At 54.0% G+C, this 15,490-nt stretch overlaps 1 protein-coding gene across 1 annotated transcript in view; it reads right to left on the bottom strand.

The window, feature by feature from the left end:
- Window positions 1–15,490, bottom strand: part of UBE2S (ubiquitin conjugating enzyme E2 S) — a 111,010-nt gene that overhangs the window by 38,739 nt on the left and 56,781 nt on the right. Inside the window, exon 3 of the mRNA XM_069607000.1 lies at window positions 3,056–3,246. Within this exon, the coding sequence (XP_069463101.1) occupies window positions 3,056–3,246 (191 nt within the window). The remainder of the gene's footprint in view (window positions 1–3,055; window positions 3,247–15,490) is intronic.

Below are 15,490 nucleotides of genomic sequence, written 5' to 3' on the forward strand. Positions count from 1 at the left end.
GTCTTGATAGCCTGAAGGGACACATCAACCGCCTTCCCAAACAGGTTGTTCCCGTCGAAGGGCATGTCCAAAATCTTGGTTTGTACGTCCTGGCGGAAATCCGTCGCCTTGAGCCATCCTCGTCATCTCAGGCAAACGCTGTTGCCCAACTGACAGAATCCGGTGTCGGCGATGTCCGTTGCCACCGTGATGTCGTGGTCAGAAGCAATCTCACCTTCCTGTAAGATTTCAAGGGCCTCAGCCCTTTCGGCGTCCGGAAGGAAGTCCAATAGAGGGGCGATTTTGAACCACAACTCCCTGTCGTAGCAGGCTACGATAGCCAGGGCGTTGGCCGCCTTGATAGTCGTCGCTGCGGATGAGATGACCCGTCCAATCGAGTCTAGCTTCCTGCCCTCGCCGTCCGGCGGGGAAGTTTATGTCGAGGCCGATGCCCCCCCCCCAGCTTTCTTTGCCGCCGGCGAGATGACCAAATCCGGGGTAGGTTGTGCCCGAAGGCACAAGGGGGCATCGTCGGAAACCCATTACTTCTTCTCGTACCGGTCCCTCTTTGCAGGCGCCGTGGCAGGGTTCTTGAGGAGGGAGAGCCCACCCCCCCCCCCCATCAAGAAGTGGTACAGCGAGGACAGTCTTCCTTTTAGCCTCGCGCCATTGGTAAAGGAACCCTTCCTTTTTATGCTCTTCGGGGCACAGCTGGAAGAGCTCGGATGCCCTGGAAATCATGGCATGGAAGGATCCAATCTCGTCGGGCGGGGACGCCCGAGCAGGGGGCGATCGGGGACACGTCCCGTCGTCATCTGTACCTGTCGTAGCTGTATCCGTATCATTCCCGTGGGTAGTTGACCGAGGAGGGGGGGGGGGGGGGGGGGGGGGGTTGGGGGAGTTTGGGAGGCAGAGCAGGCCGCAGAGGTGGCGGAGGATGCGTCCTCTTATGCGGTGGACTTTCCGAAGGTCCAGGCTCCTGTTCCGTCGGGTCTGGCTCGGGTACCTCCGCTGGGGGGTTGGGGGGGCAGGGTGTTTGAGCAACCTTGTCCTCATCTCCGAGCATAAGCACTGATCGCTGACAAAATGGCCACCGTGTCCGGTGGCACCGGAAACGACGGGCGCGAGGGCTCTTGAGGAACCTCGTCGGCGACACAGTCGCTCTCGTCATCGCCCTCGTCGGGATCCCTCCCGATGGGCTGGGCCTCCTCCACGACTTTGATGAGCTCTTCTTCAGAGGTTGTGTCCGTATCCACGATGGCCACCTGCCCCATCCCCTCCTTTTCCAACAGGGACTTCGTGGGGGTCTTCTCGATGGGCCTGAAAGACGACTTCCTCCGCGGTGGCAGGGAGACGTCTGGATCCTGAGGTCGCCTCCACAGACTGAGCCAAGGCCGCTGCAACATCCTCAATCGAGGTCTTAGCAGGGTGAATTAAGGCCATCGTCACCTTCTGCATGCCTGGGGCCTTCACCTTGGGGTGGGGGGGGTCTGAGCCTTGCTCCCCCTTTGCCGGAATCTTCGAGATTGACCGGGGCCTCTCCAGAAGCTTCGCCGGGTTCTCGGACTTCCTCTTACCCGAGCCAGAGCGTTGGCTCGTGGTTGATGGCGCCGGGGAGTATGCGCCCTGCCTGGCAGCCAAGGAGCCCGACCGTTCGGCGCTCCCGGTGCTTGGCCTTTTGTTGGGCCTCCGTCGCTGGGGCGCCCTCACAGGACTTAGAAGACTGCTCGGACTTCTTCTCGCCTGACGGGCTCTTAGCATTCAGCCAGTTGGTGAGACGGCGGTGGCGATCCTTCATGGTCCGCTCCGACATGTTCCCACAAAACGCACAGTCCTTCTCCACGTGCTTCTTGTCCTCATGGAGACAGAGGCATAACGAATGCTCGTCCTCCTTGAACACATTCTGAAGCTGGAATCCAGAGCAGGTCCTGAACAGCTTCCCGGGCGTCGAGCTTCCTTTCTCCTGGGCCATGTCCGGGGTAGGCCTCGGAACCTCTGGAATCCTCCAAAAGCACAACTCGACAAAATCTTCACCCTTGAGGGGCATAGAAAACTCCGAAACGGGTCCCCGTTGATCGGATGGAGAAACGGTGGAGCTTGAGGCTCCATTTAACTGAAAAATGAGAAAAATCTCCTGAAAGCGCGGTCGAGAGCTACAGCACGAGGACTCTACACTTGAACATGCGGTAAAAATCTGAGGATGGCTGCCAGAGGCGGGGCTTAGGGAGAGGGCAGTCATTGGCTGGGGGCAGTATGACCCAGAGACCAGTGATTGGTTACTACTAAGAAAGACAGATCAAAAACGAAACGGATACCGATTTTTTCTATACCGAGGATTCCCGGCCTGACGGGGAATATTCTTGAGCATGTGAATCCATGCCAGACCCCATGCTGGAGAAATTCGATATATGCCCAGCTATTTTCATAGCTTGTCACTGTATACTAATGGCATAGGTGTTGAGGTACGTCAGGGGTTTCAGTGTGGCCGGCTATGTGAGCTTTAGACCGGAAGAGCATAGCCATAGCGGTATTCAAGGGTGCATAGAAGGATGGCCATGCCCGTGTCCACACATGTGGTGCAAGGTATACATACCGTAAACTTGGAGTTAGTCTTAAAGGTTGTTTTTCTTGGTCAAACGCAATTGGCTGGTCTCTGCAGTCCTCGTCTCCCTGGAACAAGATTTGTCACGGTGTGCCTCTGCAAACGCTGCTGGCTTCCGTGGGTGTAATGAGGGATAGGAGTGGTGTGTTTGGGTCAGTGTTTGTGTGCCGATCGAGGGTTTCAAGAGAGGAGGGTGGGGGGGGGGGGGGGAGGAAATGGGAAGAGCAAGGTTTTGGTGGTAAATGAAAAGCAAATACTCGAATCCCCACTTTTTGGCTTGTGCTGTGCCCTACAGCCGAACATGTAGACCATCAGGATTTTCCAGAGTCACTGAGCCCAACATAAATACAGGAGCAACCTGTGGATATATGTACCACTCTGATATAAAGTAAACTAAAACTGGATACAGCAAGAACTTCTCAATTTAACAGATTCAGCAGACTTCATTTCACTAAATTGTACAGGGCTACTTACCAATAGCACATGCCTTATGCCCAACTCGGCTTTCCAATCTTTTTTCAATACGTTGACACAGATTTCTCCATTCGAGCCAACGTTTGGGTGAAATATCTTTGTGAGAAAGTAGCCTTTTGGTGGTGAAGCTGGAAAATCCTTCCCCAAAATGAGCTTCATTCTGAACAATCCACCAGCATACGGGGTGCCCTCTACAAAGAGGAGAATTATGTTACCTAAGCATACTTCGTGTCAAGCTGTTGCACTAATCACAAGCACTTTCATTCTCTTGTACAGAACAACTTGCTCTTAAGCAAGCACGTGACATTCTACAAAATTGCAGGCTCAATTCACTGGGCATAATTAAGACATCACAAATGCTACAGAAGTAAACCCAAAAGAGGCAGGATGATAAAGACACACAATTAAAATGACTGGATTTTCAGAATCGGCCATGTAGACCGATTGAGGGGCCACCCTATTCTGATGACGGGGACAAACCTCATCTAGTGGGGGCTGAACAGTATGATATGACAGTTTATTTATATAGCGCCTATACACATGTTTCAAAGCACTTCAAGGCACGGGAGGGAACAAGGGAAAATAAAATGATATCCTTACAGGCCATGAACAGTAAGGATGTGAAATTAGCCATCATACTCGGCCTGACGACATTTCAGATAGTGCAAGAGCTAAGACATAGATAAGGAAGGAAGGGAGGGGGGGGGAGTGGGAAGGAAATGTAAACAGGCAGGCTTAGATTTAGGAGGATGTGCGGTGAAGGGTTCATTCAAGCAGACATGGCGAAACCACAGTTAGGCAGAATGTATAAAAATAGTTAATTTATGTAGGCCTCAAAGGGAACAATTCAGACTGGATGAGCAGTCACAAAAAGCAGCTCTGGGGTATACCACATTAACCAGTGTCTAGGAGCTACCACCAAGTAACAAGGAGTCGCATTCTACAAATCTTAATCCCCCATGCTCCCTGCCCTTTCCTCCATATTGGTGGGATATTCTGGACAGGACCAGAGCACTGTTAGCATACAAAAACAGTCCTTTTCCATTTTTTGCAGGGCTGGCACACATGGCTCTAGACTCGCCTTTTCAAGCTCTAGCCACTGCATCGCCCTTCAGTGAGCAGTCTGGATCGAACGAAAACATCTGCAAAGCTTTTTTTCACCCTGTTTCTCAATTTGTCTTCTTACATCGGTTCTGCAGTAATTTTTTTTTGCCTATGCCGGAGCACAAGGGCATCGCGCTGCATCTCCTGTGGACATTAATATGCAGTGACAGAGCCTCACAATTTGACGCGAGTATCTAGGCACAGATTAGTGGAATTCATGCTTCTAGTGAGATTCCCACCTTGGTCTGGGAACTCAGGTGGGAGAAGTCTTCCACAGCGTTCCTCCAGTCCACCTAAGGGAAAGAAATCTCCTGGTGGGTACCCTTTTCAGAGCACAGCGTCTGAGTGACTCCTTTCAAGGCTCATCGAGTTCAGAGAGAAGTCATCCTGACTTAGTCTCATCAGGGTGCGTCCTGGGGTGCCCCATTCTGGGATTAAACACAACCCAAACTGTTAAATACATACAATGGCCATAGGCAAGGTAGACCAACGGTGTCCGTTCCAACAGAAATGTATAGCAAAAGTTAAAAAAAGTGTTTTTAAAAAAGTACATACATCATGTATAATGCATAACCCATACCTTTAATCATGCCTAAACAATGTGATACATAAAAGCACCAACATCCCAACATAAACGATGAGCGGAGGCATTGTAGCCACATACAAAAATCTAATGTTTTTCTAGCCTGTGGTGGAAACATTGACTGGTGGAAACAATTGACCCGTCGGGCAGAGTCATGGGACGTATGGAGGAAAGGGAGTAAGTTAGTCACTACGGTGAGCAACTAATTACTCTTACGTCCCTCCTCTTTCCTCCATACTGTAGGGGCGATTAAAACTGAATGTAGCCCCAGGGTGGAGAGGTGACCCTCCTTAAGAAAACAAGTACCTTAATACTGCCTGCCCAAATGCTGCATCAGACCTGGAGCTGGCATCCAAACAGTAGTGCTTCCAAAAGGCTGAGGGAGTGGCCCATGTGGCCGCCCTGCTAATGACCTGCCACGGAACGTGCCTGCAATGTGACTGCTATGGCCTTGGCTCTGACAGCATGGGCATGCAGGTTTGCCGGAAGTGGCTTGTGCTGCCCCTCATATGCCTGCTTAATGTATACAACCATCTATCTAGCTATGGAGGCCCTGGAAGACGGATATCCGGGCCTTGACCTGCTGAAGGTGATAGAGCCTCAGATTTGCAGAAGCTCTTGGTCCTGTCCAGATAGGAGAGCGCTGAAGTTCTAACAGTGCATAACCCTCTGAGCATTGTCCTTGGGGTCTGCAAAGAAAGAAGGGAGTATTCTCTCATTTAGGTGGAACGCCGAGACTACCTTAGGAAGGAATGCAGGATGCGTTCTGAGGACCACCTTGTCCCCGTGAAAGGTAGTGCATGGATCAGAAGCCACTAGAGCTTGATCTCACTGACAACGTGCAGACTTAAGACCCACCAAAAGGGCAGTCTTCATGGTGACCAGCCGATATCTGGACACCATAGGCTCAAAAGGTTTATGCGCCAAGGCGCCCAACACCATCTTGAGTTCCCACACAGGGTGTGGCTTCTTGATGGGCGGGTAGAGCCTAGTGAGTCCCATCAAATGTCCAACCACTGGATTGACGGATGAGAAAACAACCTCTGCCGAATTTCGGTAGGCTCAGATGGCCGCCAGAGAGGTGCGGCATGCGTCTATCTGCACTCTATCTCCACTCTGTGGAGAAAAATTCCACATCGTCCAGTGAGCAAGAGTATCTACTTCCTGGACTCAGCCCAGTGGCAAAACCTAGTCTGGCTCCTAGCAGCATCGCTCCTAGCAACCTGAATGTCTAGGAGAGCCTGTGAGAGGCGCAGATGTTTCAGAGTAACCAGTTCAGGAACCACACTGCAAGGACTAACTTTTGTTGGGTAGGGTGTATGACTGTGCCCCCGTTATGACAGATGCGCTCGGCCCAGCGGAAGGTGCATCAAAGGTAGGTCAGACAGGCTGAAAATCCCCAAGAACCATGGCCTCGCCGGCCACCACAGAATTATCTGAATGATGCAGAGTGGCGGGGACTCTGACCTTGCGTATCACCCTGCGTACCTTTGGAGGTAGAGGGAAGTGATAGGCGTTCATGCTGTTCCACTGAATCTGTAACGCATCGCCCAGACCCTGTCCCTGCCAGGATGCGAACTGTGGGCACTTCCTGTTGAGCCAAGTGGTAAAGAGGTCCACCTGAAGATGACCCCATCTGTTGAAAATCTGCTGAAGGACTTGGTTGTTCCAACTGCCTTTAGTAATTGTCCTCCCCCAGCCTGTCGAGTCTGTCCGCCTCCAGGTTCAACAACCCAGGAAGGTGGATCGCCGTTTGGTGAATATCATCCGCCAGGGCCCATTCCCAGATACTGACTGCGAGGGTGCAGAGGGGAGGGGACCTGGTGCAACCCTGCTTGTTGAGGTAATACATGCTGGTGAAGTGGTCTGTCTGAATGAGGATCATTTTGCGATAGGAAGGCCTTGAGAGCCAGCCAGATGGCCTTCAGCTCCAACCAATTGATATGTGCTTTCTGTTCCTGCCGGGACCAAACTGGACGCTGTGGTTGTCCAGGGTAGCTTCCCATCCCTCCAGGGACAAATCCATGGTGTTGGTAACCTGCGGTGCTGGTTGACGCAAGGGCCTGCCTATCCTCAGATTGCAGTCTGTACGCCACCAGACAAGGTCATGGTGTGGGAAGGGAGGACAAGGTCATGGTGTAGGAAGGGAGGAATTCTGACGAGTTCCGCCTGTGAACCCTGCTCCTGATGCAAATTGCAGCTGTAATTTCTTCTAAGGTGCCGCCATGATACCCAGGAGGTGCTGGTACCACCATGCTGAAGTCACCTCTGCTGTGAAAGTGACACGTGGCCCCCTTGATGGCTGAAATCTTGTCCAAGGGAAAAACCTTCCGATCTCGTATCCCAGATGAGGCCGAGGAACATTAGACTGTTGGCTGAAGATTGTTCATGAGGGCGGAGGAGGTACGCTGGACCGCCTCTGGAGAACTCGCCCAGACGAGTCTGTCTAGGTATGGGTAGACATGGAGACCTTGGGCCCTGATAAGGGCTGCTAGTGCGTTCATAAGACTGGTAAAGACTCTCAGGCTGAATTGAGGCCAAAGGGTAGCACTTTGTATTGGAAATTGAAGCCCATGACCCTGAACCGGACGAAGGACCGATGGCGGGTAACACTCAATTGCTCCTACATCCCTTTATTTCCTCCATCCTGTACGGGCGATTACTACTGATAACCACCCTGGGGATGAGAGCTTGACATTCTAGGCAAAACAATTACGCAGGACTGCTTGGCCAAAGGCCGAGTAATCCCTGGCACTGGTAGTTAGGCAGTAATGTTTGCAAAAGGCCAAAGGGGAGGCCTACGTTACCACCCTGCTAATCACCTGCTATGGCACATGGTGCCAAAAAGCGACGCCGCTGCCTTGCCCTGATGGCATGAGCCTGCATGCATGCCCCTTGGCAGATCCTTCTGCTGCACCTTGTATGCCTCCTGGATTGCTGCGGTCATCCATCTAACCATGGAAGATTTGGATGCTTGCTGACCCGGCTTTGAGCCACTGAACGTGACAAAACGAGGCGTCTGTCTTGCGGAAGCCCTTCGTTCTGTCCAGATGGAAGAGCACTAAAATTCTGACTTACAGGCAGTGAAGAGCCCTTTCTGCCTCTTCCTTGGGATCTGTAAAGAAAGTGGGAGCTCAATCTCCTCATTAATGTGAAAGGAACAAGTCCCTTAACTGTAGCTTGCTCTCCAGCATGTGTCTGGCGTGGAATCACATGCTCAAGAATATTCCGTCAGGCTGGGAGAAAAACTGCTCACTTTCCTTACAAACTGTATTTCTCCTCTAAACACATCACTGTCCTCTGGGTCATACTGCGCCCAGTCAATGACAGTCCTCTCCCTAAGCCCCACCTCTGGCAGCCATCTTGAGATTTGGTAAGCCCGTAAAGTGGCAATATGACCAAGAAGAGGCGCAGGGGAGTAGGAGGGAGGGTTCACATGTGAATCCATGGCAGACCCATGCTGGAGAAAAGTTACAGTTAAGAAACTTGTTCCTTCTCCAGCATGGGGTCTGGCATAGATTCACATGCTTATGAATAGCAAATACATAGCAATACAAAGTTACACAACCACGAGAGGAGACAAGGCTCAACAGAAGCATTTACTCTTACTTCTGGAACAGACTCCCCTTAAGCGAACAATTTGCGTAGCACTGCTTGGCCGACTCTGGACGCCTTTCTGGAATCCTTGCCGACGCAGTAGCACTTCGTGAAGGTGTGCATGGACCTCCAAGTAACAGCCCTGCAGATGTCCAGCAAAGGCACGCCAGATAGGAACGCCGTTGTTGCAGCATTCGCTATGGTGGAGTGGTCCATCAGACGGCTGGCCGGCAGCAGTCGGTTCGCCAACCGATGACGGTGCGTGATGCAGAGAGCCACCTCGAGATGGAAGCCCTTGGACAATGCTTTCCCATGGTTAACAGGACCAAAGTTCACGAAAGTTCATGTCTTCCAAAAAACGTTTGTGCGTGCCATGTAGAACTTCAGGGCACGGGCAACATCCACTGAGTGAAAGGCCCTTTCAGCCGGAGGCTAAAACTCGGGTAACACCAAGGTGAATTCAGACAGCACCGTTGGTATGAAAGAGGTTGTGCATCCGCAGCACAACGCTCGACTCGTGGAAAGTGCGATATGGCTGTTTGTAAGGATGGGCCTGGATCTCACCCACCCTCCTTGAGGGGTGATGGCCACAAGGAAAGCAGTTTTCAACAAGAGGGGCCCGATGCATAGGCTTGAAGTCCATCCCCCCCCCCCCCCCTCACCCCCAACTCCCACCTGAGCCTAGTCACCACCACATTGAGTTTCTAGTGCAGGAGCCTTCACAGGTGGGAACGATCGAAACAGTCTTTTGAGGAACTCCAGGATGAGATGGTGAGACCAAAGAGAAGATCGTCCTGGAAAACTGGTGTAGCGGGAGATAGCCGGCACATGCACCTTGATCGAGGCGTGCGCCAGTCTGGCCTTGACAAAGGATAACACGAGGGAGGATCTGCAGGGCCAGGCGAAACACTTCCATTTGTGACTGTAGCACTACAAAGCCAATGATGCTCTGGCCTAGGCAAGGACCTTCAGCAGTCCGCTTGCAACTTGTAGCCTTCGAACTTTAGGTCTGCAGGAGCTAAGCCCTCAGGTCCAGCAATCCTGGGTTGTGAATGCAGGATTGCGCCTCCTTCTCTGTGGAAAATCCAGGGAGATGCTAGAAGGTCCGGGTACCAATCTGCCTCGGCCATGCTGGGGCGATGAATATCATCCTGCATCAGCACATGAGTGTATTGATGACTCACAGCAGGAGAGGCAAAGGCGGGAACGTGTACAGAAATGGGCCTTCCACAGAAAGGAAAACGCATCCCCAAATGCTCCACGTTTGGTGAATCAGCTGACAAACTTCTGACATTTGGAGTTTGCCGCTGTCTGATTGATCTAGGGTCTACCCCACGGATGAAGATGCAGTCCACCTGGTCCTGCCGAAGATGCTACTCGTGGCAGGAGCGCACTCCCTGCTGAATGAGTCAGCAATGGTGTTCCCGACTCCCGCCAGGTGAAAGCAGACGAGGAGTCCGACAGCCCAGTGCCACAAGTCCAGCGCCTCTTTGGAGAGCGCTGGGGATAGAGTGCCGCCTGCTTCCTGATGTAGATCATCATGGTGGTGTTGCCCGTAAAAAGACTCGAGGGCCCAGAACACTGCCTGCAGCTCCAGGATATTGATGTGAAATGTCTCCGCCTGCCACAGGCCTCTGGCTTGCAGATGTCCGGTGTGGGCTCCCAGACTTCCAGGGAAGCATCTGTGGCGACAGTTTCCTGGTATGGAGGCTTTGAAACCCCATGCCCCGGGCAACTGAGTGAACGCCACACCTAGTCAAGCGGGATCTTGTCCACGAAGCTTCCGGACACCTGAATCCAGCAGCATCCAGGAGCTCCTGAAGAGGTTGCTTCCGTAACCTGCAGAGCCGGATTAAGTAGATGCAAGACATCATGCCAAGAAGCGATTTGATGGTCCACACCGTGGCGGTCTTCAGTGAAACAGCCGTTGCGCTTTCCCCAGAATGGCCACAACCCTCGTGACGCTAGGCAGGAGACTGTATGGAGTCTGTCTCCTAGGAACATAGTGTTCTGCGAGGTGTCAAACAGGACTTCAGATTATTGATGCAGAGTCCCAGATCCGTCAGCAGCTGTACGGTCGTCTGTGTGTCCGACGGCCAACTCTCGTGAACTGGCCCGAATGAGCCAGTCATCCAGGTACAGGTGTATCTGCCGTAGATGCAAATCGGCTGCCACCGGTGACAGGCACTTCATGAACACCCTGGGGACTGACTTCAGGCTGAAGGGGAGGGCCTTGAACTGGCAGTGTCGTCCCTGCACTACTAAGCTTAGGAACTGCGAGTGCTTCTTGTAAATGGAGATGTGGAAGTAGGCGTCCTCCAGGTCCAGTGACATCAAGAAGTCTCCTCCTTCCAGTTGGCTGAGCATGTGTTGCAACGCGACCATCTTGGTACTTGAGACGCTGCAGGTCTAGAATGGGCTGCCAGCCCCCGGTTTCCTTTTTGCCTAGAGAGTATCTGGAGTAGACTCGGAGCCCGGGAGTCATCATGGAACCAGCTCTATCGCCCCCTTTCGCAGCATGGCCAATACCCAAAAGTTGAGGGATGTGCTGCTCCTGCAGGGCCACCGTAGGGATCCACGGACATCTGTGCTGAAACTCCAGGTTTTGTTCGTGAGCGAGAGCGTCCAGCACCTATAGGTGGACATCTCCCACTTGCTGACAAATCCTGTCAGACGGCATCCAACCGGGGTGCATGTGTGGGGCCTGACATCCTGGCTGGTTGAGTTCTGCTTCAGCAGAGCCGACCACCTCCACTGTAGGCCATGGAACGGCCTCTGAAGGGTTCCTGGCCCGTGGACCTGGAGGGCGGGCAGTACGAGGAGAAGCCTTTGTGTTCTGGAGCGTGCCCAGGGTACAGGCAGTCCCTAACCGCCTTGATAGCCTGCAGGGACTTTACCTTCCCAAAAAGGTTATCTCTGAATGGGAAGGCCAGTACCCTTGCCTGGACCTCCTGGTGGAAATTCGTAGCCTTCAGCCAGACTGGACGATGGGGGCAGACAGCGTTCCCCATCTGCCGGAACCCTGTGCCCACGATGTCCAGAGCCACATCATTGTCAGAATCCACCTCTCCCCAACTGGAAGAGGGCCATCGCCTCTGTCGGGGAGGAATGCCAAAAATCAGGCCCAACATGTACCACATCTCCCTGTCGTATCAGGCCAGGATCGCCAGTGCGTTGGCCGCCTTGATGGTTGATCCCGCAGTGTAAGGAACAAGTTACTTACCTGTAACTGTTGTTCTCCAGCATGGGTCTGGCATGGATTCACATGCTCATGAATATTCCCCGTCGTCAGGCTGGGAATCCTCGGTAAAGAAAAAACCAGTATCAGTTTTGTTTCTGATCTGTCTTTCGTAGTAGTAACCAATCACTGATCTCTGCGTCATACTGACCACAGCCAATGACTGCCCTCTACCTAAGCCCCGCCTCTGGCAGCCATCTTCAGATTTGGTAGCACGTGAAGTGGCAGTATGACCAAGTGAAGAGCCGCAGAGGGGTAGGCGGGAGGGTTCGCATGTGAATCCATGCCAGACCCATGCTGGAGAACAACAGTTACAGGTAAGTAACTTGTTCCTTCTCCAGCATGGGGTCTGGCATGGATTCACATGCTCATGAATAAAGAATACATAGCAGTACACACATGCACAACCACGGGAGGTGGCAAAGGCTCAACATTAAGCATTACATCAAACTCAACATTAAGCAATTCTTACCTCCTCACCAGGCTCACCTTAGGCGAACAGGTTGCGCAGCACTGCTTGGCCGACCTTGGACTCCTCCCTGGAATCCCGATCGACGCAGTAGAATTTCGTGAAGGAATGCGTCGACCTCCACGTAGCAGCCCTGCAGATGTCCAGCAAGGGCACACCAGATAGGAACGCCGTGGTAGCTGCGATCGCTCTGGTGGAATGGGCTCTTGGACCGCCAGGCAGCGGTCGGTTTGCCAACCGATGACAGTACATGATACAGCCGGAGAGCCATCTGGAAATGGAAGCCTTCGAGAGAGCCTTCCCCTGATTGACAGGTCCAAAGTTCACAAAGAGTTGTGACATCTTCCGAAAACTCTTCGTGCGGTCCACGTAGAACTTCAGCGCTCTAGCCACATCCAGCGCTCTAGCCACATCCAGCGAGTGCAGAGTGCAAAGTCCTTTCAGCCGGCGACGAAGGCGACGGGAAGAAAACAGGCAACACCAAGGGTTCGTTGAGGTGGAAGCCCGACGGCACCTTGGGCATGAAGGAGGGGTGCGTCCTGAGCACTACCCTTGTGTCGTGAAAAGTCAAGTACGGGGCCTTGCAGGAAAGGGCCTCGATCTCTCCCACCCGTCGTGCGGAGGTGATGGCCACAAGAAACGCTGTTTTCCACGACAAGAACTTCAACGGAGCCGAGTGCAGAGGCTAGAACGGAGGTCCCATGAGCTTGGTCAGCAACACGTTGAGCTCCCACGCCGGGGCCGGAGCCTTCACCGGCGGGAACGATCTGAACAGTCCCTTCATGAACTCTTTCACCAGACGAGACCACAAAGACATCCGCCCCGTGGTTCTGGTGTATCGGGAGATCGCAGCAAGATGAAACTTTATGGACGCATGCGCCAGTCCAGCTTTGGCCAGCGTCAGTAGGTACGGCAGTACTTGGGGAGCCGTAATCCGTAGAGGGTTAATCTTCTGTGCGTGGCACCAGACAAAGAACCTCTTCCATTTGTGTCCGTAGCATTTAAGAGTTGAGGACGCCCTGGCCTTTGCAAGAACCTCGCTGCAGGAGCCAGGCCTGCAAGTTCAGCGACTTCGGGTTGTGATGGAGGATGGCGCCTCCTTCCCTGGAGAGAAGATCCGCGTCCACTGGCAGCTTGATTGACGGGGACGCTGACAAGTCCAGAAGGTCCGGGAACCATATCTGCCTCGGCCACGCAGGTGCGACGAGGATCATCCTGCACCGTGACCTCTTGAGCTGGTTGACGAGTCGGACCAGAAATGGCAATGGAGGGAACGCGTATAGAAATAGGCCCTCCCAGGGGAACGAGAAAGCATCGCCCATGCTCCTCGGCTGGGGAAACCTGCTGGCAAACCTCTGGCACTTGGAGTTCGTCGCGAACAGATCGATCTGGGGTGTGCCCCACTGTCGGAAGAGGCGGTCCACTAGATCCTGTCGTAGTTCCCACTCGTGGCACGAGGGCAGCTCCCTGCTGAGTGAGTGGGCGATGGTGTTTTTTATCCCTGCCAGATGAAACGGCACCAGAAACATCCCTTGGGCGACGGCCCAATGCCACAGATCCTGCGCCTCCCTGGACAGGGCTGGGGACCTGGTTCCGCCCTGTTTCCTGATGTAGAACATGGTGGTGGTGTTGTTGGTGGTGGTGGTGGTGAAGATTCTCACCACCTTGCCCTTGAGGGACGGAAGAAAGGACCTGAGGGCCCAAAACACTGCACGGAGCTCCAGGACGTTGATATGGAGGGACTTCTCCGTCGGGAGCCAAAGGCCTCTCGCGTGCAGATTTTCGGTGTGTGCTCCCCACCCGTCCAGGGAGGCATCCGTGGACAGTGTCTCCTGGTGGCCGGGGGTCTGGAAGTCCATGCCCGCCGTCAGATGCGCGCGGGTGCCCCACCACTGGATCGCTCGTCGGAAACTCTCGTCGAGTGTGATCCTCTCCTCGAAGCTGCCCGTCGTTTGGATCCAGCGCGCGTCCAGGAACTCCTGCAACGGGCGCATCCGGAGCCTGCACAGGCGGATGAGGTAAATGCAAGAAGACATCATTCCGAGGAGGGACTTGATGGACCTCACTCTGGCCGCGTCCGCAACCAGCATCCGCTGCACCTTGCCCAAGATGGCCCTCGTCCTTTCCTCCGACGGAGAGGCCAGAAGCGACACTGTCGAGCTTCGCTCCCAGAAACAGTGCGTCTAGCGCGGACACGAGGTGGGACTTGGCGTAGTTTATAGAGAATCCCAGGTCCGTGAGAAGTTGGACGGTCCTTGCCGTGTGCTCCACGGCGAGCTCCCTCGTCTTGGCTCGGATGAGCCAGTCGTCCAGGTAGGGGTAGACGTGGATCCCCTCTCGGCGCAGCTGCGCCGCCACCGGTGCGAGGCACTTGGTGAACACCCTGGGTGCCGACCTTAGTCCGAAGGGAAGGGCTCTGAACTAATAGTGCCGCCCCTGGACCACGAACCTGAGAAACTTTTGGTGTCCCTTTAGGATGGGAATATGGAAGTAGGCATCCTCCAAATCCAACGACGACAGGAAATCGCCCTCCTCCAGCTGACCCAGGACGTGTTAGAGGGTGACCATCCGGAACTTCTGTGCCTTGATGAATTTGTGCCTTGATGAATTTGTTCCGTCGTCGTAGGTCCAGGATCAGACGCCATCCTCCCGTCTTCTTCACGAGGAAGTATCTTGAGTAAACTCCGGAGCCCCGAAGCCTCTTTGGGAAGAGCTCGATGGCGCCCTTCCTGAGCATCGCCTTTACCTCCAAGAGAAGTTGAGGGACGTGATGTTCTTTCCTGGCCACGGGGGGACGCACAGGCACCTTTTTTGAAACTCTAGCGCGTGACCCTGGGCTAGGGCGTCCAGCACCCAACGGTCAGTGGAGATGGACTCCCACACGCTGACGAAGCTCGCCAGCTGGCCCCCCCACCGGGGTGCTTCGGTGGGGGCCCGACCCCATGGCCGGTTCAGTCCTGCTTCGACGAGGCTTTGCCGCCTTGACCTCCTTGGAGACGACGGCGGGGTCCGCCTGACTTGCCTCGTCCCCTGTAAGCTTCCTGCGATGACGAACGGGCCGCTTGACGGTAGGTGGAAAATCCGCCGCCGGAACCTTTGGAGGCACCCCGTTTGCCTCCGCCGCTCCGAAAGGGCGGCCGCGGTTGCTGGAGAACCCCAAGAGCCCGGGCCGTCTCCGTGTCTGCCTTGATGACTTCAAGGGAATCGTCCACCGTTTTCCCAAGCAGATTGTTTCCATCGAACGGCATGTCCAAGACTCTGGTCTGCACGTCTTGACGGAAGTCAGTAGCCTTGAGCCATCCACGCCGCCAAAGGCACACGCCATTGCCCAACTGGCGAAATCCAGTGTCAGCGATGTCCGTCGCAATCGTAATGGCGTGGTCCGACGCCACCTCTCCTTCCTGCAAGATCTCTAGGGCATCCGCCCTCTTGTCGTCCAGTAGG

Source organism: Ambystoma mexicanum, chromosome 1p (genome assembly GCF_040938575.1).
Source record: "Ambystoma mexicanum isolate Mex_15411 chromosome 1p, UKY_AmexF1_1, whole genome shotgun sequence".
Taxonomy (NCBI): Eukaryota; Metazoa; Chordata; class Amphibia; order Caudata; family Ambystomatidae; genus Ambystoma; species Ambystoma mexicanum.